Source organism: Notolepis coatsorum (assembly GCF_963971535.1).
Source record: "Notolepis coatsorum genome assembly, chromosome: 11".
NCBI lineage: Eukaryota > Metazoa > Chordata > Actinopteri > Aulopiformes > Paralepididae > Notolepis > Notolepis coatsorum.
The window spans coordinates 41809184-41834170 of NC_140175.1; the positions used below are offsets into that span (position 1 = coordinate 41809184).

General features: G+C 44.2%; 1 protein-coding gene across 4 annotated transcripts in view; it reads left to right on the forward strand.

Annotated features, from left to right (window-relative positions):
* The window catches only part of psd3l (pleckstrin and Sec7 domain containing 3, like), a 305351-nt gene that overhangs the window by 61829 nt on the left and 218535 nt on the right, over positions 1 to 24987 (forward strand). For all 4 annotated transcript variants that reach the window (XM_084325309.1, XM_084325306.1, XM_084325307.1 and 1 more), the window contains exons 3-4: positions 5637 to 6690; positions 8563 to 9027. In XM_084325309.1, coding sequence (XP_084181435.1) covers positions 5637 to 6690; positions 8563 to 9027 — 1519 coding nt within the window. The remainder of the gene's footprint in view (positions 1 to 5636; positions 6691 to 8562; positions 9028 to 24987) is intronic.

The following is a 24987-nucleotide window of genomic DNA, read 5'->3' on the forward strand; positions in this document are numbered from 1 at the left end:
ATTTCAATTTCTTTTTTTTTTCATTCATTAGAATGTATTTTCGTTAGGACAATTATGCCAAAACGGCACTTGGAGATTACACTCGGGTCTCCACTCTCTGAACCTATAATCTTGCAAGCAATGGGTCTTTCAATGCCGAAAAGAAATGCACTTCCCATGGTGGCATTTTGATACAGACACCATCACTGTCTTCATTATGCTCAGAATGGGATTCCTTTCCACCCTAGGAACCCAACCTGAGCATGACATAAGAGCAAAGTATCCGCAGTGTGAATAATATTGTCAATGGATCTTTTAGCATTGAAAGAATGATGAACTTTGACACCAACGAATGCTTTTTATTTTCTCCCATCAGGCTATTTACCTGGAGGTGGGATTTAGATTTATTTTTTTATCCACTTTTTCTCCTTTTTTAAATTTCTCTCCCCTGTCTTGAACGTTGCTCGCATATGCCCCCCACTGGCCGGTTGTAGGGAGGATAGAAGCCTTGCATCACGTGTCCCCTCCGCGTAATTATTTAAGGTAACCAACTTGCGTCTAGCCACGCAGAGCTCTGCCGCGGCAGCATTATGTAGCCGTAATTCCCCCTCTTTTAACATCGACGGCTAGCTCAACTGGTTCGCCGCCTTGCTGTGGATCCTGCTGTGGATTCGAACTTGGTGACAAGTTCGAATCCCTTCAATTTTTTTTCTTTTTCTTTTTAACATGCATTCTTTCGCCGGTTAAGTTTAGGCATTGTTTCGGAGTTGGTTAAGGTTAGGGTTAAGTTTAGGCATTGTTTCGGAGTTGGTTAAGGTTAGAAGGGTTAAGTTTAGGCGCTGTTTCGGAGTTGGTTAAGGTTAGAGTTTGTCTTAGAGCATGGCAATATTCTTTCGGAGTTGGTTAAGGTTATGGTTAAGTTTAGGCATTGTTTCGGAGTTGGTTAAGGTTAGGGTTAAGGTTAGGCATTGTTTCGGAGTTGGTTAAGGTTAGAAGGGTTAAGTTAAGGCGCTGTTTCGGAGTTGGTTAAGGTTAGAGTTTGTTGCAGAGAATGGCAATAGAATGCAGCCTATTTCCGCACTGCCACTCTCTCGCGCTGCCGCGGTCACATGGGCGTAGTGGCCAATCAGAGAAACGCTGAACACAAGTTGGTTGCCTAAAATATTCACACGTCTCCTCCGATACACGAGGAGGCAGCCTGTCCAGCGCGGACTCTCATTGGCGAGGTGTAACGTGTGGGAGGCTCACACTACCCCCGCCATTTCCTGTCTCTGCTGTACAGGCGTCCCCAACCGACCTGTAGGAGTCACTGTCCACAACGTCTAGATTATCACCCTCATCAGGCTATTTCATTGAAGGGGGGCATTAGTCTTCAAAATGTAACAAGAAAAAAACATCTATATACCAAATGTTAGAAATACGATCATGTATTTGCTTATCTTTTCGCAGCCCCCAAAAATCATCTTGTGACCCCCAGGTCAGAGAACTACTGAAATGATGTAGAAACCTTGTCCTTTTGGGAAAACCTGACCGTTACCATCTTAGGACTGATGTATGGAAATCCAATGGATGTACTCATGGACTGAAATGGGAGCTCTGCAGAGATTAATTCTGTTGGCACCGCTGAGCCACGTCATTTGGCACTGATCCAGGACCAGGCCTCCTGTATACCTTTCACCAGTTAATAATAAATTATTCAATATTGGTCAGGCAGCGAGCCCAGTTACTAAGCTTAATACATTTACATAGTGTATGCAGGGACTGTTTATACTCTTTTAGGTCTTTGAAATATATTAGCACCCAATGCATCAACCAGGGATTGGTAGATGTTATTCTTTTTCATGAATTATCCTATATTATCATATTTTAGACTAGTGCCTTAACAAGCTAGCTGCGTGGCTTAACCTCCCAGTCTGGGCTTGTTTTTCAGGATACTTTGGTCTTTTTGTAGAAGTTGTATTTCTTGCCTTCGCTGACTGCACTGCGTGCAGTTTGGCCACTGAGTGAGTGAATGCTTCACAGTGTACTTTGTTTCTGCTGCTGAGCATAAAATATATTAACACTCTGGAAATGCTATGAAGCTATAAAGGCTTATTATATTCAAGATCAATGGTGAATTATTCAATTATGAATGAACAGCTAAATCTAAATGAATCAATGATCATCTCTAGTAAGATATCATCATCATCAAACTTTATTTAAAATGATCTGAGAATCAATTGAGGGTGGCCCTTATTCACAATAGTGCTGAGAGTACACAGAGGAAACATACAAACATTACAGGCACGTAATGGACGGTTATTAAGTGCAAACCTAAAGCGCCCCAAGAGGTATAAAAGTATTAAGTTTTAGGTCACTTTGCAAGAGATTGAGTCTACTGCACTAAAACTAAAAGCCGTCTTTCCAAGATCAGTCCTGGAACCAGGTACTTGAACAACCACTCGAGCGGTTTATGAGTTAAAGTGGGATAATCCAGAGGCAGGTCTATATCCTGTATTTAGTGTTTGCATTTCATATGCCTATTTGATTTATTTGGGTATGAGTGTATCATATGCCAGAGAGTACAGAGGTGGCACTTGACGGATGGACAGGCTCTCCATTAGCTGTGAGTGTCGTCAGCCCTGAGAGTTACTCATGCTATTTAGCAGCCACGGCATAAGGTCATTAGTGGACACGGGGGATTTGTAAATATGCGCTGCTCTCTTCAGGCTGCAGCATGTTGCAGAGTCATGATGACCGAGGTTTGTGGGCAAAGTGAAAGTTACCGGTAATAGTATCGTCACCTCCATAGGAAGTAAAAGTATTGTCATCTCAATGCACTTCCTAATCCTCCTTAGCTGGCAAGCCTTATTAAAGGACCATACTGGTTTAATTTAGACTTTTGGCCATTACTTAAAAGATTGTCCTTAAGGTCTTTAACAAATTTTGTGTTCGTAGTTGTATACAGTGTTTTTGTTTGTTTTTTCCTAAACGCCATTCACACTATTCACACTGCCATGGACGTTGAAAAGGGGTGGAAAATACTCTGTGAGACTTGAAAGTTGTTTGCAAGTTGCTAGGCATAGGTAATTCACCCTTGTGAAAACCACTGGGTGAAGTTTGATATGCTGATTTTTTGAATGGCTTACAGTAGAGAATACAGTAACGTTGTGGAAAATAAACAACCCAGTGATTTTCGTGGTGAATTACCAATGCCTTGCAACTTTCAAACAACTTCCAAGTCTCACTGAGTATTTTCCACCCCTTTTCAACATCATTAGCTGTGTGAATGGCATTTAGTAAGGTAGACTGAGATCGGCTAATACCCACACCATATACACTATATATAATCTCTGGCAATGGCAACAGTAAATTATGAGTTCTTCTATCACACACTGACAGCTCCCATTCCTCCTCCAAGTCATTCTGTAATCGTCAGGGCACAACCACCCACCTCCTTGACTTGCGGAACAGGTTTCAGTGGTGATTATATCATCGAATTGGAATAACGTTCACACATCAATGATGAGTCATGATGAGTCAAAGGCTAGAAAGGCCATACAAATTAATGCGTTCATTCATTGTTATCTTGTACAATTAAGCATTACATCACACGCAGGAGTGGTTTGTGACCAATAAACCATGCCTAGGGGTGGTTGTTAGGCCCGAGGCGCAGCCGAGGGTCGTTAGACCCCCCTAGGCATGGTTTATTGGTCACAAATCACGACTGCACGTGGTGTAAAGCTTTTATACAACTGCCAGATTCATCCAACCTTATTTCTATACAATAAACACACATTAATCGAAGATTTATTGAAAAAACCATCCGCCAGAAAAAGTAGTTCCCACAACCCCATGTGGAAGCAGCTTGAAGTGCATCCAACCAAACTAACACATCCAACTGTGTATTATTGGAATGATTGAGAGAAGTTGCCTCATGTGGAAGCAGCTTGAAGTGCATCCAACCAACTAACACATCCAACTGTGTATTATTGGAATGATTGATTGAAAATTTATTAAAACGTTTTCTTTGCCCTATAGGAAAAAAACGTTTTCTTCGCCCTATTTTTTTATTTATTTCTTTTAGCCTAAACTTAACCAGTTGGAAACCAGGGGTACAGTAATAAAATTAGCAATCAACCAATCAATCAATTCAATCGACCATGCTCACTTAAAACAGCGCTGCTTCTCTCTCAGTCTGACTCCCCCGCTGTTGCAGACAGGAGTGTGTGTGTGTGTGTGCGTGCGTGTGTGTGTGTGTGTGTGTGTATGTGTGTGTGTGTGTTTGTGGGTACGCCAGCGTCGGACAGTGAGAGAGAACGCTGCAGTCAGTAAAGTAGGAAGGAAGAAATTTAAATCAATCAATTAATCTATCAATCAATCCGCGATTTTTCTTTTGTTCTAGATTGAGTCAAGACCCATCAATTACATCATCCAACATTGTTTAAAGGACTAACACATTCCCCTTGACAGAATCGCTTCATATTTAGTCGTTATGGTGCTTTCAACATAACCATTTGTTGTCCGCGATCCTGTTTTCTCCCGGAGTGAGCCGGGGAGGGTTATGTGATTTGGTTGTGGGCGGGTCCTGAGCCCAGGACCGTGGATTGTTGCCAATAAAGACGTGTGAATGGCCAATCAGAATCGAGAAATTTGCATGCCGTTGTATAAAAATGTATACATTTGTAGAGAAGAAAAGCCTGCCCTCCAGTGTCTGTGCCTCACTAGTCCTCACTAGTCATCTAATGTGAAGGACGCCATACAAGAACTCAAAACTGGTATGACCAATGTTTTTGTACTCCATTCATAATAAAGCATACAAATTGTTCTCCATATGTAACTCAATACATATGATTCATCAAACTACTTTTAACTTACACATTTATCAGAGACAAACTAAACTAGTGTGTATTGGTCTAATTTATCCGTTTCTCAACCAAAACCGTCATAGCTCAAAATGGTCCCATGTCACTTTAAGCAGCATAATTGGACTAATTGACTGCCTCTCCCTACAGTATATCCGGCCTTGATGAACCGGTTCAACAAGAGGACAACTGCAGTACTAGAGTATAAAAGCCCTTAGGTGTATTCTCTTAATTCACTAATAATACTGAACATTCCCTCTATCGCAGATCAAAGGAGTTAAGAGACTATTGAATATTTAACAGTGTTAGTTAGCAGTGTGAACATCCTGCTGTTTGGATTAATTTGTAACACGCAGCCTCTAATAGAGAAGCTAAATGAAAATACATGCCTGGGAACACATCCCACACAGCACTGAGCATCAGCACCTTCCAAGGCTGTTTGACAGGCAAAGAAAGAGACATCTGCGCGTGTGTGAGGATGTAAAAGCACCAGTGACTTTGGTTTAGCTTGGACTCATCCCAGCCCTTCCTTTGGCCCGCTCCTTTCACACGGAGTGAACACAGAACGCTTGTGTTCACAGACTTATATAAGAAGACAAGACGTATTCAAGATTAGCCAAGGAGAGACCTCTTTCTCTGAAAAGATACCCCGCTGGTGTTTCCCCGCAACAATTTCCCTCTATTTGATACTTATTTGCCAGGAAAGTGATGACAAGCCCAATTTGCTTGCCTTTGCATTTCTCCACCTTAGCTAATGTCCATCTCAATGCTGCATTCCACACTGACAGCCTCTCCTTCTCCATCCTTGTCTAGTTTCTACAGTAGACTCCCAGCTGGCCTTGCCGGAGGCAGGGAGCAGCAGCAGCAGCAGCAGCACCACCAGTGTGGCCACCTGTTTACGTGATGATGACATTGACGACATTGATGACATTGTGTTCCTGGAGATCGACCGGGAGCTGGCTAGCCTGCTGAGTGGCCTCAACGCCAGGGCCCAGGATGCAACAGCCACCAGCCCAGAGCGACTCGAGGACAGCCAGTGGCCAGCCCACAGTGAGGGCAGCGCAGCTATGATCCCATGCAAGGCTCAGAACGGTGCCTCGCCCAACGCGACCGGCCAGGCCTCCGACATGCAGGTGGGGGGAGAAGAGGAGAACGGGATCCTGGATCTGGACGGTCTGGATTCGCCTGGCGACCCGCTCCTCTCGCCCACGTACCTTTTGGACTCGTGGGCAGAGGCGCTGCTGAAGGACACTTCAGCTTCCCTGAGCTCGGCTGTGGCAGACAAGCTGGGCGGCGTCCCCAGCACCACAGTAAACGGAGACATCAGGAATGCAGCCGCTGATGGCCAAGAACAACCCAGCAGCCCCGTCTCCACAGCTGGCCTGGCTCAGGCTGCTGCCTCTCCGCCTGCAGCGGGTTCAGGGGCAGCGGCGCCTACCGTTTCCCCGACGGAACTGTATGACACGCGGAGGACCTCAGGGGTAGATGAAGTGCCCGCTTTGGGCATAGATGCCGGGGACACACCTCTGGACGACGGGTCCTTGGAGGAGTCCAGTAAAATTTTAGCAGAGATCCCCAGTATCCTCACCGCCTTTCTGGACGGGGGGCAGATGAAGGAGAAGTCCTCCAAGAAGCTGCGCTTCAACGAGAGCAAACCGGAGTCGGCCAATCACGGCAGTGGCCCCGTGGAGCAGGAGCCAGCGAGTGAGGAGTTAATAGGAGGAGGTAGTGTGACCAGCCTGAAGGTGGAGCATTCTGTGGACCATCTGGAGCGGCTGTGCCCTCTGACCCTAGAGGACGAGGTGTTCCGGGCCCTTCCTGGGGCGCGTCGACAGAGTCCTGAAGTACAGGAACCCAGCTCTGACAGGTAACTCAGTTCCCACCCCAAGCTTCTTTTAACGGGCATAGCTGTGGGCTGTCTCATAAGTAGCAACGTTGATAATCTATTATTAAGTTCAACGTATCAATGACAATGGTGCTAGCATTAAATAACACAATTAATTAATGGTACAGTGTATAATTTTATTGCTGTTATATTGTCCTTGGGATATTGCCTGTTGATTGCCCTTTTCACAGGAGATAACCGTTTCACTGTGGACATGTGAAATGTGTTGTTTTTGTTTGGGTTTCACTAAGGGGAAGCAAAGGGGTGTAAGGTCTTTGGGTTAATAATGGAACCATGTGCTGGATAACTTCCTCTCTATATGAAAGGCAGTGTGCCGATAGTTCTGTTTTGTGATTAGGAGCTCCACATAGAGCAGCAGCTCCATGCCAGCAACACAATCAAAATCTCAAGCCAGTAGGCAGCATAGGAAATCATAAGGTAAACATCAGAACTTCAATCAGAAAATTACAGTTTAGTTGAGTGAACACTAGTGTGTGAGCAACAGAAATGCCCTATTATTTGTTTACTTTGTTTTTCCGCCATAGGCGTAATTAACCAAATAACTGTTGGATCTTTGCTTTTAGAATGCAAAATGGCTGCAAAACGCTTAAAAGTGGGATTGGCAACTTTGTTGGTTGTGAGGACTGAGGACCATAATAACTTCAAGATGGTACCAATCCCTAGTCACTTCAAGAGAGAAGGAAGACGTATGAGCACAGATGACTCATGATTATGATGTCAACTCATACCATAATAAACAGAATTAGAACTACTAGACAACGGACAACATGCTTACATTTGGTACCAAAGGAATCCTGAAGATCCTGTATCACAGTGGCATTTCATTCACAACAGTATACAATACAGGCCTTGTGAAACACCCAGAGGAATAGGACTCTTTTAGTACCAAATTTAAGCACATGAAAATCACATGTTCAGTTCTCAACAGCAATTCTCAAGCTTTGCCTTTGTCCTAAAGCTTCTGTGTGAGCAGGAGCTTCTGAAGTTGGACTAAAGAGTAAATTATCTCTAGCCCAGTCAGTGCTACCTTTTACAATTATCCATAGGATGTTGAAAAGGACCAGGGATGATCTTCAGCAAGTAATTATGTGCCTGCTAACATGATTTTTGGCTGCAAATGGAAATAGTAGTAGTTATCAATCATTGCAGTCTTCAAGGCACCTCCAAAGGCTGCATAAAATGGGACTACATCGCCCTCTTCTGGCTGCTTTGAGGCATCATGATCCTGGAGGTATCCCACAGGTCTCTGATTCAATAGACTCAGACATAACGGTGTGGGGTACAGGTACGCTATGGTTAAGCAGAGAAAGGGTGAGGTCACAAGGTAAATTCCATGAACTATGGTTTGTCCCTTTCCCCCTTCCATTTGACAAACATTTAACTAAAATAAAGAATAAAAAGTGTATCTCTCAAAATCATTCACACTGACTGGTTGAAGATTTACTAATTTGATATACATAGCTTGATATGAATTGGAACAGGTAGCCTCCAACATTGGTTACTCTATCAGCAATTGTACACAAGCCCAAAGATTATTTGTAGTAAAGAAAAATCTAGCACATAAAATTGTATTAGTGTGGCATCTCTATACAGTATGTGTTGTCAGACGTATAACAGCTTGAATTCGATTTTGTAATACAATTTGGTGTGTAAAAGGATAAAAGGAGTGGCCAACATTGGTGTTGGACTGTTCATGAACTCATTGATGACAAAGGTACTAAAAAGCAAAAACGTTGCTAAAGCATGGTAACTCCTGTCTGTGCCAGATGCATTGCTGTTGCATTGACTCAACTGTTTTCTCTATATGTCTCTCCTCCCTGCTGGGCCTCACAGCACCACACAGACCAATGGCAGTGAGGACGGGGAAGGCAAGGAGACGTCCGAGAGCCAAGAGGCCACTGACGTCTTCAGCTCGCATTTTGAGAGCATCTTGGAGTCGGACCGCCTCCGCAGCACGCTGTACAGCAGCCTAGACTCTCTGGACGCCCTGTCGTCCTCGGCGGACGACGACACGGATGCCGGCTTCACCTTCGACATGCCCCTGACGCCCATGATCCAGCAGCGCCTCAAGGAGACCGGACACTTCCTGGACCTGACGTCGGATGGTGGGCGGCAGGAGTTGCTCAGCGTCACGACGACGGGAAAGAGCGGGAAGGCCGCCCTGGAAGTGACCTCATCCTACCTGGAGATGGGGAGTGGTGGGAGCCAATTGGATAGACACTCGCACGGATTGCTGGCCAATGGGGTGGCGGAGAATCCAGATGAGGAGCCCAAGGACTGGCTGCATGGCTGCCTGAGGTAGGAGAAAGAGTTTGTCATTCAATCCACTTGTTTTGAGATGAAGGGCGCTACATATGATTTGCTGGTCTTGCACCCAAAACAATAGAATCATTCCTAAATTATCTACAGCAGTGGTTCTGAACCTTTTTGATGCGTGACCCCTAAACCCAGAGGAATGCCTTTTCGCGACCCCCAGCATGTGACGCATAAACAGAATGGTGAACTTTGACCCCCAGCATGTTCAAGCATAAACAGAATGGTGAACTTTGACCCCCAGCATGTTCAAGCATAAACAGAATGGTGAACTTTGACCCCCAACATGTTCAAGCATAAACTGAATGGAGAGTTTTGACACTAAAGAAATATTAGTTATTATATTATTAGTTTTCCTTTTCAGGCATCTGAACCAAAGATTATAAGCATGATGATATCTTTCCCCTGAAAATAATCTGGTGACCCCAGATGTTTGAGGAGATGCGCTGTTTGATTTGATGACGTGGACGTGACTTGAGAAAATGAATGAGCAATTGCAAGCCTTTGACATTTAGATGAATTTGAGAAAATGCATTTATCTGTTCAAGCACTGTTAGTGTTATCTGATGATGAACAAGAAGGTGATTAACATGACTGGTGTCACTGGTATAAACCAAAGGTTAATCAATTCAATACATGTATGGATGATGTCCAAAACAGATTAAAACCTGATTAAGCCTACTGCCAGCAGGCACATTTAAAGAAATATAATCTGATTGATTGGGGTAATGAGGGACTTAAAATTAGCCTTTAGATTAAGCATTTAACTTGTCGGCGAGGCTATTGAGCCGTACTGTATTGTACCCATTCTGCAATCTGTTAATAAAGTGTTAATAAAGTTTTAAATCAATCAATCAATGCCGTTAGAAAATCAGGATTTCTGCGATCGACACCTGCTGTCTTTTCAGGTGAGCCATTATCCTGAGTATCAAGTCTGGTTCGAATTAACGAGACTGAATCAGCGTTCGAGGAACAGGGAAAGCCTGGATTCAAACATCGAGTTAATTGAATCTGGATAATGGGACTTTTGATCGACTTAGTTGAACCAGGTACGGGGAATAGGGCCCAGAGGGAGCGCTGTCCGTCATCAGTACAGCCCGACAGCAGGCTGTTTTATCCATCCATATTTGCTCTCTCCTGAATAAATGACAACAGGTACTGAGTGAAAGCCAGGATCAGTTTCACAGCAAAGTTCTATTGAAGGAATCTCCACCAGGCATCGGCAGTATAACAAATGGCAACACTGTACATTCAGAAAGGACATTTTACACCAAGCTCTGCCCGATGAGAGGATTCTGTCAAGAAGTCCAGATGTTTATGTAGTATGTACATTTATTCTTCATTGGCCGAATATGCTTTTAATACGCCGTCAGTGAAAGGTGAAAGTATTTCTACCGGCTTGTTAAAGTGCAATGTAGGCTGCTTTCCAACAAAGCCACCACTGACCGTGTGCAGTTACAGGATTTGAGTTAATAGAACAACCAAATCTGAAATTTTTATTATTTGCTTGGTTTTCTCGATTTCTTTACATTGATAACATGAATAGTCTCTAGTCTGTGCACAGCCATGGAGACCAGTTGTCAAGCCCTCCTACATAGCTGCCTGCACACATCTTTGACGACTCATTTCAGTTCAATGCAGGCAAAATCCACAGAATATTACCTTGAAAATGTTATTAAATCCCCAAAAAGTTTATTTAGGCTGTGCCATTCTTTTAGGCTGTGCCACAATTCCCTTGAGTCAAGTATGAAGTCCGTTGGGGACGAGTTTCCCTTAGTGGTTTTCATTTATTTTTAACAACTTATTTTAACAAAGTAAGTCGTACATGTTGTTACATAGTTGTAATGTAACTTTCATTTCAACTCTGTGGTTATACTCTCCTCTGCTGGACATGTGCCTCCATTACACAGTTTGTGGCCATGAGTGAAAGAGATCACAGTTCTACTCATATTTATTATTCTACCGTTCTTAGTACTTTTCTTAACACTGGCAGGTTTGACCATGCTACATACTAGTAAGAAAATAATCACTACAAACACTGTTACAGTTAAAAGCATTTCTGCTAACTTTTATAACGCATCATCAAGTAGCAGTGTGCTTGTACTGTCTTCTTGCTATCTGTGACTTTCCCATATCGAGTATGAGGCTGGTATTGTGTCTGTATCATCTGTTTCCATGCTAAATCAAGCTGTGTGGAACCAGGGTCAGTCAGCCAAGTCATCCCCTCCCAGCTTAGACCTGACAGACCCAGACAGACGTATCGGCACCATCTTCCATGATAGTATCTCTGAATGGCTGATCGCAAAGACCATTAGATGCATTAGGGTCAGTCCATTAGGTTCAGTGTCATTAGTAATTTAGTGCCCACTGGTCACAGACATATGAATGAAACACACAATTGGTAGAGACACCGCAGGCAAAATACTGTTTATCCCGGCGACCTGCTGGTTCGGAGGCACAGCCATGTGCTGTGGAATGAGCTCAGGTGTGCTGGGAGATATGTCTCCGATTTTAAAAAGCGTTATCGATGGAAATTACTCCATCTAACTTCTTAACTTCCAAGTACTTAAAAGAGGAACATGGTTTTTACACACTTATCATTGCAGTATCATAAAGTTTTAATAGAATGCCGAGCTTTCAACTATGCGTGACCTTCATCAGGATGTACTGTACATTTAAGAAATTGTATTTAATGAGCTTACAATCAAGCTTTCCCCTCCCATATTAACACAACTTGGGCCAGGTTCAGCTGCTCATGGTTACTAATTTGTCAAGTCCTTTTTCAAGGTTCATGTCTTGAACCCTTTCACTACCACACTACAGAAGTTAACCGTCTGTAGTGTGGTAGTGAAAGGTTAACCTTCAGGATGCCTGAGAATTTACCATATTCACAGCGGCCATTGAATGTCATGCTCAGGTTGGGTTCCCAAGGTGGAAAGGAATCCCATTCTGAGCATGACATAAAAGCAAAAAGGCTGCTGTGTGAATATGGTCAATGGAAATAAGAGGAGAATGCGGTGGTGGAATTAGGATGTGAATTCCTCAGCATATTACTGACCAGAGTCCACCGAGCTTAGGGTTGAAGACATGTATATCAAAAACCCACCTCTTCAGACTTGTTGCAAATTTTAAATACTAGGAAGTAAGACCAGATATTGAGGTAACGATAGGCTTTTGACTGTTTATACTTGAGTAACCATTTGTAGTCATTACACCAGTCTGAAGGATGGAATACATTTGTTTTTAAGCTTAGACTTCAATCTGAATGTTAACTTATATTATAGTATATAGTAAAATGTGAGGTTGTTAACTGGTTAAGCCTACTAACTTCTCGAGTACAACTTATTTCTGGCTGCATGGTTAGAATGGAAAAAGGTTACTTTGATATTTTATTAATGATTTATTCGTTATTATTTATGCATGTATTCTTCATTTACAAACCCGTTGTACACAAACCAAGTGGTCTGACCTTCTCACTGCTGCTTAGATCTCTAATCGCCTTTTTAATATCACTGACCTCAGGGCATTAGATCATAGGAAAGAGTTATGGTTCAAATGAACCTGGTTTGCACCAATATCCTTGATGATTTGGACGTGCAGCCGGGGGTCATACAGATAATATGCTAATTATCTTTCGATGTGTGTGTATGTAATCTGCAGTCATCTATCCTCCTTTCCTTCTTTGTGAGTGACATGTGTGTGTGTGGCTCTGCCAAGCTTTAGCCGGGATGTCTGACTGAAAACGGCCACCGCTGACACATGGTGCACCGAAACACCAACGCGCTCGGTTCAAGGCCACGTCATCTTTGGAGCCTGCATTTCACTATTCAGTGTTTCACGACACTGCAGGACCTGCACCACAAAGGGGGTCTTTCATCATGGTAGCTCCTGGGTCATTATTTCCAGTGGTTTTCTGGCTGCGACGGGCTGACATCATCCCCCCTGTGAGGGCTTCATGAACACTTCATGGTTGAGCCAGGTTAAACTATATTAAGCACAGCTGTTATTTATAGCCACGGCAGACACAAGCTCCCCTCAAGCTGCAACTTGTGCACACGCACACATGCACACATGCATTGCCTCGTAGGCTGAAGGACATAAATAAACCCCACCATGCTCTCTCTCTCTCTCACACACACACACACACACACACACACACACACACACACACACACACACACACACACACACACACACACACACACACACACACACACACACACACACACACACACACACACACACACACACACACACACACACACACACACACACACACACACACACACACACACACACACACACACTCTCCCTCCCACCAGCACTCGATCAGTCCAGTCTCACTCACTCGTGCAGTCATTCATGCTTACGTGAGGGGTGTCTCAGCGTGCGTCCGGGGCTCAGGCCCCTTCAAGCAGATGGAGAGGGAGGCAGGAGGCAGCACAGTCAGGGCTCCTCTCCAGTGAGATACCAAGGGATGTGATGGTGGGACTCGCTTGCTCGGCTCCAGACACTCACTCTCACACACACACCGGACAAATCCGCCTGTCCGTACCGCCTGCCCGTACCGCTTGCTACCAGTGGGTTCTCATGAATAAGCAGATCGGGGGTTGTGTCCTGGGCTAGCCTATAGCCTAGCAGCCGGCCAGCGCGGAGGGACCAGCGCTCGTATCTCGTCTCCATGTAGGTCAGAGCACACAGCCTCCGGAGGGACCCTGTCCGGTCACATGATGGCAGCTAAAAGCTGAGGAGTTTCATGCTTAGGGACTTCACTCCTCCTCCGCCTCCTCCTCCTGTACCGGTGAGGGTGAGCCGGCTCCTATGGGCTCCTTTGTGTGCACCTGCTTCTCCCAGCCGGGGCTGACCGATGCAGAATGCGACTCCATCCAGTAAGTGGCGACCTTGACTAATGCATGACACGCCGGCTTATTGCCATGACGATGGCTGCTGTTTTCCAAGCCCCCTTCGTTTTCATAGGCTGCCGGCTTGCTTCCCCTCCTCTGCTGTTAACACACTCTGCAGTGGTTCCTACTGTAGAAGTAGGCAGACGGCGCTCGCAACACGCGCGCACACACACACACACACACACACTCTGTCCCTCTCTCCTTGTCTCCCTCGCGCGGTCATGCTTTCTCTCTCTCCCTCCAGCATCTTACGGGAGTGAGCAGGAGGCGTTGCTGGATTCATTTTGTTGCCCTTCTCTTCTCCTTGGCTTTCCCCAGCAGCGGATGCTTCTTATGCCAGCAGGAAGCTGAATGGGGGATCTGATGAGAATAATAATGATACAATACGTCTGTCTTGACTTTGACACGATATGTGGCCACTTTCTGTGCGTTTGTGTCAACTCAGCGTTTGGGCAACTGTATAATGCAGTGCACTAACTCACTCTGGACAGGCAATTAATTGTTGAAATAGGTCCGCCTAGCATGCATGAAAATCCTTCTAGATGAATCATAAAGTGCAAAGGTTGCGTATGAATGAAACACAGCAGAACGCTGACTGAGAAAATTAGAGTGGTTTCTGGTGGCATGTTTAGCCTTGTGTCCTTCTCCCTCATTACATTTCCACTCCTACGCCGACTACAGTACACACAACTCTACCTCTCCACCAAACCATCCACCCAGCTCCCCCCACGCTCCCTTGTCAACTTCCTTCATGAAATAAAAACCTGGATGTCATCTAACCTTCTCAAACTCAACAACAATAAAACTGAGCTCATGGTTGTGGCACCCAAGGCCCTGCTCCGGAAGGTTGGGGATCTCACCCTCGACATAGACTGCTGCTCCATCTGCCCTTCCTCAAAAAGGTCCGCAACCTGGGCGTTATCCTGGACTCCACCCTTTCCTACCAAGCCCATGTCAGTTCCGTCACCAAATCCGCCTTCTTCCATCTCAGAAATATCTCCAGACTCCGACCATCACTTTCCGACTCCACAGCTGAGACCCTCATCCATGCCTTGCTCACCTCCTGCCTGGTGTCTGTGTGTCTGTCCACTATGTTTGTTACTTTTGTTATTTTTCCCCCCTATGTAAAGCGACCTTGGGTCTTTTGAAAGGCGCTATATAAAATGAAGCTATTATTATTGTTGTGAAGGGCCAGATTAAACCGAATATATATATTTATTATATATATATATTTAATTGTATTTGTATATTCTCTAATATTCCCTGATATCCCTTGTATATTCCTTGTACAATATGCATTGAATATCCATTCTAGCCTACTGAACATCCCATAATAGTCTCCATTCTACTATTGGTCGAGACCTTGGTGCCAGGCTGCCATACCCCCCAGACCCAGTTCAAACGTACCGCTCAACATGTACGAACAAGTCCTAGTTCCGCGTAGGAATCTGGCTACCGCACCACTAACGGTACTATTTGTTCATAGTGCGTATATATACTGCGCTACTAAAGTAGGACTTCCTTTTTAGTCCAGTTTCTTACCCTCCAATAGAGTGACAGACGTAAAGCCTCCCCGCGACGCCACGTGTGGGAGTAAGGCCAAGTTCGGCCTACCATCGGTATTGAGACATCGTGTATATTAATATTTGAATAGTCATATTTGGCACTATATCGTCGAGTTGGACGTAGTCTATTAAGCTAATAATAGTCTATTCATATGTAGTGCTTCGTGCGGTGAGAATACTATCGTAGTCAGTACCCCATCGTTTCGGGCAGAGAACTGGCTGCTTATCCAGGGTGGCCGACCCCATGTGAGGCTGCACCCGAGGAGCCCCAGAGCCGACGAGCGAGTGGACCTGCATACCGGATTATTCTACCGACGACAGCCCGCCTTCCCAGGCACGGATTATGCTTTGTATACAGTGATTATTCTATGGATAAAGACCAACACTGCCGTGTGTTGGAAACCCCCCCCCCGGAGAGGACGACAGGTGAGGAGACGCTCTACACGACGAGGTCGCTTCACGTCTCTCCATCGTGGACCGGAGGAAGCCGGCCCACAGAGAGTCCAACTGCTTTCATCTGTGGATCGAGGATCGCTGAGGCACCGAGCCGCACAACCGTGGGTTCTCCCAGGATACCCTCGGCCAGACGGATACAGCCAGACTCTACCCCCCCCCCCCCCCTTCTCCAGTTGTCTTACAAGCGATCGGAATTCCCCCCTAGTGTATCCAGTTCTATAATCATTAAAGTATCATTGCTATTATTCCTTAAATATTCCAGGTTGTATATTTACCGCCTGCGCCACCAGAGATTGGGCGTTCTCTATTGATATACCAACGAATACTCATTTGCCATAAAAGTGCATCCTATTTCAAATCATAAATGTAATTAAGTGATTGCTCTACATACCTTTTGCTATGTATTAATTATTATTAAACGCAGACTTTCGACTTGGTACATTTGTGTTGGATCGTTTCATCTACGTGGGAGTGTTTACCATAATTATTTATGCCTAGTACTGGGTGGCCGAATATAAAGTACAAAGGTAGTGGTAGTAAGTATCATATCTAGTAATACAGTCAGGGAATTGTACCCCTCAGTTACAATTATCATATAAAGTATATTTACAGAATGCCTTAATGTTGTTTTCCACAAGGACATACAGTAATTTACCCATGACATAGCTGCAACAATGCAACCGTAAGAAAGCCTCAATTATATTAGTTATTTGTCTTTAACCTCTTAACAGACTTGAGGACTGCATACTTTTTTTGCAAAGCTTAGCTTTATCCTTATAGCACATGCATGAGCCTTGTCTCAAAGGAAAATCGCATTTAGTGCTAATGAAATAGAGTAACAGAGGTCTGAACTTGAGTTGAACTTGAACTTGTGTACTCACATTTTTCTGTAGTGGTTGCAAGATTCCATATTCCAGCATAGAGGTATAAACTGAAAAACCATAGCCTGAAGTCGTATGTAGCACAGGTCCAAATTGTATAGAAATCTGTTTAGAAATGGGTGTTTGAGAGACGTCCGAGTATAACCGGCGAGAAGAAGAAAAAAGCTCTGCAACATCCATTTCCTCATCCACGGCCGTTCATTCTGAAGTGTGATTCACTTCAGGTTTTCGCTCGTCAACTTTCACCTAGATCCCTTGTTCGCACCCCCCACGTGGGGTATCATTCGAAAGGTACACTCATTGGCTACAACGCTGACTAACCATTTTAGCCATCAGTGGATGATTGGCAGTTCTGGAGCGTCGGGAGTCCAGGGTGGTCATCTGACACGCAGCGTGTAAAAAGACACTCACCTGACATATCGTCATGTAACTCAAGAACCGAGGCACGGATTTGGTCGAGTGAGGTGGCTTTTGAATGCCAACAAATAGATATTTCGAACGGTAATGTATATGTTGTGTGAAAAATGCCGCCCCGAGCCAGGGAAAAACGTGCATGTTAAGAGGTTAAGGTTTAATCTCTAACGTGGTTAATGCAAGTCTGATTTATTAGAAATGTAATAACGTAACTCCAGTATCTGTTTTTTTTTACGGCTGCTAAAGTATATGTTAAAATTATGTTTAGTTAATGAAAATGCTACATATATTAATAAAGTTGATTGCAACATAGGTGAGGGCTTACCTGTGGGAATTAACACACTATTGTGGAAATTAGTGCTGGATAATTGCTCAGAATGATTTTGAAGTTGAGTCAGGTTAGGGTGTTCAGGTTAGGGTCCTTGGGACTGTCTGTTAAGACTAACTAAAAAAATTGGAACCGTTTATTTTTTGAAATTTCAGCGCAGAGGGACGAAGTTCCACTTTCCAGAAGTTCCACTTTCCAGAAGTTCCACTTTCTGACATTTTCCTTTTTGAAGGGCTTCCTCCTTTTTTCATGGGAACTGTAAAGCGGAAGAGAAGCCACCCCAGTGCATGCATGACACATTTCCCCAGTGAGTTGCCCAGATTGTGTGTTTATGGGTAAGTGAGTGACAGAGGCTTCTCTGAGTGTGTGGCCTCTGTTATCATATAGTTATCTCATCAGCTTCAGTAGCGCCTGTCCCTCTCTCACATCTCAGACAAGACTCAGCAACCTCTCCTCTCTACCCCTACCAGAGGTCCATTTGTCTCTCCCTCCATCTTTTGTCTCTTACCTACTCTCTTTATTCTGTTATTCTGGAGTTTGTCTTGGTGACAGTGGAGACATATCAACAACTTCCAGTGTGACAGATGCACAGGGTTACAATGACACCAGGACCTCACCTACAGTTCACAGGGACAGCAGGTAATATAATCATTAGATTAGGACTCTGCCAAAATAGGGGCCCTGTGTCAAACGTGAACCTTGTTGTGGAATATTCTAAATGGGCCAAGACGGTAAGCTGACGAGTCAATTTTGTATATATAAAAATATAGAACATAGTTTATTTCTGTTTCCATGGCCATAGAAAATTATCAGTTTATCATCAGAGACACACAAGCATCTGACCAGAAAGTGACAAAGAGCTCTGGTCAGAACTTACAATAAATACATGATTGTGACGTACATAAGATACCAGATATGACAAGAAAGGTAAACAAAACAATGCCCTAGTGAGAGAATGAAAACAAAGATTGGCTCTAGGGACTTTGTTGTGTCTTCACACTAGAACTGGAGAAACTGGAGAATAGGCCAAATGTCATATCTCCCGTCCTAACCTTGGTCGTTGTTAAGAGACACTGTTAAGACTGTCGCCTAGTGTCTGAGCTGTATACTAGTTAACCCATATTAAACTAGTCAAGGCTATCAGAGATAGAATATGTATTTTAACACCGATCTATTGACATGAATATATTTTCCTATCACACCCTCTATAACATTCTCTTTGAAACAATTCCCAATCCCTGTTGTAACATTGTAAAGAAGCAGTGTGGAATTCCTAAGATTTCCTGCTTAGAAAATACCTACTAAGAAAGGACCTACTTTTCTTTCTTCACACTTGTCTCTCTGGTATCTACCTATATATTTCTATCTTTAGTGTCCAATCTAGGTCTCTTTTGCCCCCTCTTGTATCTATCTATCTCTCTCTCTCTCCCTCTTCCTGCCCACTGCTTGCTTGCCTGCCTGCCTGCCTGCCTGCCTGCCTGACTAAGCTGACAGGGGGGAAATGTAGATGCCACGTTTTCTTAGAGCTACAATGACTCACTCGGCCCTCTGTTTTTAACAACAAGCTTAAATGTCCACTAGCCGAAGCCTCTAAGAGAACATGAAAGAGTGTGTTTACTGGAAATGCAAGTGCATTAAATACATGTGATGGATAGACACATAAACATAGGGAGGATGCAGACCTCGCTCCACCGCCCTGTTTATTGACAATGTCTCAAGCACAACAGCCCTTGTGCTTGAAACGTTGTCAATAGAGGGAGTGCTGGGGCACAATGAGCATGCAAGCTCTATCTTCCATATTATATGGCCCCAGCACTCTGTACAATGTGATGCGTGCAGTCATCTCTACTACTGTTTAGGGGTGCAGTAGCAGGGATGCAGTAGCAGGGATGCACAATGTATTGTTAATGTGTGCAGGTGTCTGGAAGAAAATACTTGAGTCACTCCCCTCTGGAGAGAAAGCTTTAACTCGGCATAAGCGTTTTTTTTTACGAATCAGCAGTTTGTTTTATCATGACAGAAGCAACAATGTGTATTTGATGAGACACAACCACTGCACTATGGTGCAGGCTAAGCCCTAATTGAGGCAATTGTGTTACTATTGAAGTGTTTTGATGGACGCCTATACGATTTTTATCTCTGCAGCCCAGTGGCGGTTCTAGACCCTTTTTAGGGGGGCTGAAGCCTTATGTGTAAATGTAATCTTAGCCCCCCTAAGATTGGGAGAGAACTTTTTTTTAAAAATTATTTTCAATAAAAAAATTATTTATTAAATTTTTATTGTTTTTAACTAGTTTTATTATTATTATTATTATTACAGACATGGATTGCCGGTAGTAGCCTGTTGACCTCATTGGTTAACTATAAAAAATAAAAATAAAATGTCAGACATTGGTAACATCATGTCAAGTCCCAGTCTGACATTCAACACAAGACGTGGAAGCAGATGTAGCTACCTACTGTAACTAGTTTAGTAATAGTGAATTTGCCAGTGCTGATGGGCAACAAGACAAGTATGTTGAAACGTTAACTAGCACTATATAAAATTAATTACTGAAAGTTGTCAAATTGGTCATTAGTTCCATGGTGTTTAATAATAGTGTCACGAACGTTAGCTAATGTTAGCTAGCTAGTTATCTCTCTCTAGGTCGTCCTCGGTGCTTCCAGTCATTATTATCCAGTTATTGCTGCCACCCAAAATGAAAAGAATGTCGTGGCTAGGGATGTCCCGATCCGATCACGTGATTTTCAGAAGATCGGGATAAAAAAAAATAATATAAAAAAAATAATCTGGATTATTATTTTTTTAACTTTTTTTTTTATTCAACAAACATGACCATGTTCACGTCTTAATCTCATACTGAGGCCTTAGTTTTTTTTTTTTTTTTTTTACTTTGACCAGTCAGCTGGTTCTTTTAGCGTTTATCGCTTTTTTTTCTGGTCAAGTATGACCGACAGAAACGGGTTGAATGGGGTATAGATGGGGGGAAAGACACTCTGAGAAAATACGGCGAGTCCGGGAGTCGAACTCGTGTACCCCAGATCCGTGACGCGCACGGTTGTCCCCGACGCCGAAATAGCGTTCGAGGTACGCGGTGAGCTACTGGAGCTCCCCCTTAGTTTTGGTTTTAAATTGCATATCATTCATTTATTTATTGTCACACAGAGCAGAAGAATTTTGCCAAAACAAACGCATTTCCTTTGATTTAATTATACATCAAATGATTTATGTCAAGGATGAGGGACATCCACTAGTTGCAGAACTTGCAGTCACCTGATTTTTACAGACGATGGCGCCATTGCTCTCATGAAGCAGCAGGTTGGAGGCGGAGTTTTTAGATTACTCCGGTTGCAATGCCTCGCTTGAATGAAGTTAACTTTTCACCTGGATAACGTCAACATTCAGGGTGAATGTAATGTGAGCCACCGGCGCTCGAGCCACCTCGAGCCCCTCGAGGGACTATTGAGGCAACGGTCTCGCTTCGCCAGTTTCTGACAAATGCGTCAAATCGGTTACTAATGGCAAGGCGCTCGCCACTAACGCAGGAGATGCTGGGTTCGAGCCCAGCTCTCTGCGTTGCTACTGGCTTGGCTGGTCATTCATACTAACACAATTGGCAGTGTTAGGGGTGGGAAAGCCAGTGGGTGGGGATTGGACGTTGTGGACAGCAACTCCTACAGGTCGGTTGGTGCGTCTGTACAGTAGAATCAGGAAGTATCGGGGGCAGCGTGAGCCTCCCACGCGTTACTCCTTGCCACTGAGAGATCGCGCTGTTCAGGTGAAAAGATGCGACCGCTGCCTCCTCGTGTACCGGAGGGGACATGTGATGCAAGGCTTGGTCCTCACTGCAGCCGACCAGTGGGAGGCATAGTCTAGCAACATTCGAGACAGGGGAGAATTGAAGTTAGAATTGGCAAGGCGATATTGGGATGGGAGAAATAAAAAAATATAAAAAAATGTAATCGGTTACTAATGTGAAAGATCGGATCGGGAAAGATCGGTATCGGTAGATACTCAAAATCACACGATCGGGATCGGATCGGGAGCAAAGAAATGTGATCGGGACATTCCCTAGTCGTGGCCTCAAAATAGTATTGTTACCTCAAAATGTATTTAGTTACCTCAAATTAATCAATTTGGGGCCCCAAAGTAATATTTTGTGGCTTCAAAATAGAAAAATATTTTGTGGCCCCCTCCCATGCCATACCTTGGCATTTAGTCAAATGATGCTACTGCTCTAGGGGCCGAGCCTCCCTAAAGGTCTGATGCTAGAACCGCCCCTGGTGCAGCAGTTTCTTCTGAGTCTAGGAAATGCTAACCGAATCTCATCCGAGGTCATTCCTTGCGACAAAGGCACTCAATGAATGAATGAACTTTTTGTGATGCAACTCTGCTTCCTGCCAGTTTGCCTCGATAAAGGTTCTGGGAAGCAGTAAGCCAGCCAATGACCGCCTTGTGTAGCTTATGTGATGGATTACAGGAAATAGACCTCTCACGCATTCACGTCATTATGACTAGCTCCGGTGCCTTTTTTTATGGTGGAAATAAACAGTCTCTTCCTTTCCCGTTTACCAGTAATGTTGTCCTTGATACTGCGTGTGGGGTTAATGGGAACATTGTGTTTCACCGAAGGAATTAATGTTTTGTTAACGTTAAATGGGAACTATCTTACTATTTCTTTCACTATTTGAGGGAGAGGCAGAGACAGAGAGAGAGAGGAGAGATGCTCCGAGAGCGCGCGTGTGTTTCCCCACACACACACGCAGTCGGGAGTGTGTGTAAATGCTCTCGCTCTCGCTCTCTCTCTATCAGCACTCGCGTCACGTCAACCTGTTTGAGGAAATGTCAGTGACAGGGAAACCGCTTTCGCATTATTTCCACTTGCGGTGTTGAGCGAATTGTTGATTGTGGGCGGTGGCTACAACCAGGGGTTGAGATATGCAGATCAGTGCCTAATTCACGTCCGCGAACCAGTCAAATCAGAATGGCTTGGTTCAGTGGGGGAGGACCTTGTCTCATCTGAACTGATTTTTTTTATTTGCGACATAGATAGTGTTGATACAACCCCACATTGCTAGAAAACAATGCTAAACACTGGAAAAGGCAATTTATAAGATAGTTCTCCTTTAAAGCCAAATTGCTAAAACTAATGACCGGATGTTGCAGAGAATGCACTGTCACTGGTGACATCGGGTGACCTGATGCTAAGCTAGTTTTAGCTAGCGATTTTTCATTTTTCTTTTTTAAACTGCTGCTTATAATTCTAAATCCCCTGCCTTATCAGAGAGAGACATGTATATTAGATGGCTTTGTTCACTTTGACCACAGCTGCATGAACCACAGACGAAGCTAGGATCTATTAATAGTCCATTCATTTTCCTATAGCTGCAGGACATGCTGGAGACTCGGGAGCAGCCGTAAGATACGTCTCCCTTGAGAGGTCTGTTACTCTTGAGTTGCTCAGCCTCCTTCTGGAACAGTCTCTGGCTGAACTCTTGTCAGTAATAGCTGAACAAAGTCAGAAAATATCTAGGCTAGTTGAAAATGTTCAGATGTGAAACACCTCATAAACTGGCAATGTCACTCACTCAACTCACTCACTTTTAGCCACTCTGTGCTTAGTGGCAGCTTACAGACACTTTATGTGAGATCAGTTCAATCTCTGTGAGAATGCTTCGCATGTATGACACTGTGTGTTCGTGTACATATACATTTACACTTAGCAGATTTGTAGTCTGTTCTTGTATCACCAACACAGCAAGTGGTTAAAATGTTGAAGTACAAAGGGCAACTCCCCCCTCCCATAGAACAGTCAACAGAAACTTCTGTTTTCACCCTGCTTTTTAACTGTAATCAGAAATCAGAAGCGTCCTTTATCCCGGTGAAGGAAAGGGAACAGAAGAGAATGCTTAGGGGAGGACTCATCAAAAGAAACCCACAAGGGAAAACTGTTCCCTCTTCCTCCCCCCAAAAACAATCCCCCGTCTAGACTGCCCTCCAGACTGCCCAACCCCTTTCTTCCTCTCCTCTCTAACCCTCCTCCACCCTCTCTCTCTCTATGTGAAGGGTCAGCATTAGGGTTGGATCTAACTGGTATGTGGTCCCATGTTCATCTTCTGACCCGATGCGGGGGAGGAGAATAGAGAGCAGCTCCAGTCGTCTCGGTACCAGGGAGTGTCCTGTGCTCTCTCTCCCCTCCATCCCACCCTCTTTCTCTGTGTGGGAGTCAGTCTCTCTGTCTCTCTTCCTCCTTATCTCATGTCACACTTCTCTTTTCCCCATCTCCTCTATTGACTCATTTCTCTCTTCCTTACCTCTCTCTTTCACTTTACCTCTGGGGGTCGGTCTCTGTCAAGGTTTCCCTCCCCTCTCTCTCTCTCTCTCTCTCTCTCTCTCTCTCTCTCTCTCTCTCTCTCCTTTGTATGCTTTATTTAGTTTCCCCCCATGCCTTCCTCTCTGAGTCGCAGCTGTAATCCTTGCTTCCCTCCCTCCTTTCTCCTCCTTAAAGGGGAATGGCACCCTTTTTTAAGAATTCACATAATGTTATTGCTTTGCCCCAGACAGTTCAGTCAATATTTGTCTACTTGCACCCCTCTCCCCGAAAGCTAGAGTCATCTGCGCTGTGATGTTGTCACCTGCATGTACAATTTGGGCCTGCTCCATAGATAATTAATGAGACACTGGTTTAAATTCTGATTCAGACCCATTAGCAATACATATAAACCTCATTTGGGCGTGAGAACTCAAACTTCTGGTTCCATTTGTTCTCCAGGACTCTCTTTGATTTCAAGCTTTAGGAGAGTTCTGTGCATGTTCACAAATATTACCAGCTGCCCTAGGGCACAGGAATAACCCTTAAGAAATCCTTAAATTGGGTGCCATTCCCCTTAAGGCTAACTGTTTGAGCAGGAACTGTCCTTGGCGCAAGCTGCTGCGGGGTCATATGATGATGATGCTCATGAATGAAAGGTCTTCAGAAGGTCCCATGAGAGTGTGTCGGAAGAACAGAATAAAAGTTATAGTTTGGATGTTTGGACATTAAGTCGAATGGAATACTTGCTACTGTAGTAGTGTAGTTTATGCAATGCCATGAGCTTACTCACTGAGTCCCGTGGTCGGAGGTCTGGCCTGTTGCCCAGTTCCGAGCAAAGTCAGACTGGCAAAAAATGAGGTTGAAAGATTTTTTCTTTTTAATCCACGCCATGCAGGCAAAAGCTTCAAACATCAACAACAAAAATCTGTGGTCCGCGAGTATTTCCTTTAGAGCGATGTGTTGGAACTAGTCTCAGTGTGACAGTCACAACGCTCTGGAACTAGTCTCAGTGTGACAGTCACAATGCTCTGGAACTAGTCTCAGTGTGACAGTCGCAACGCTCTGGAACTAGTCTCAGTGTGA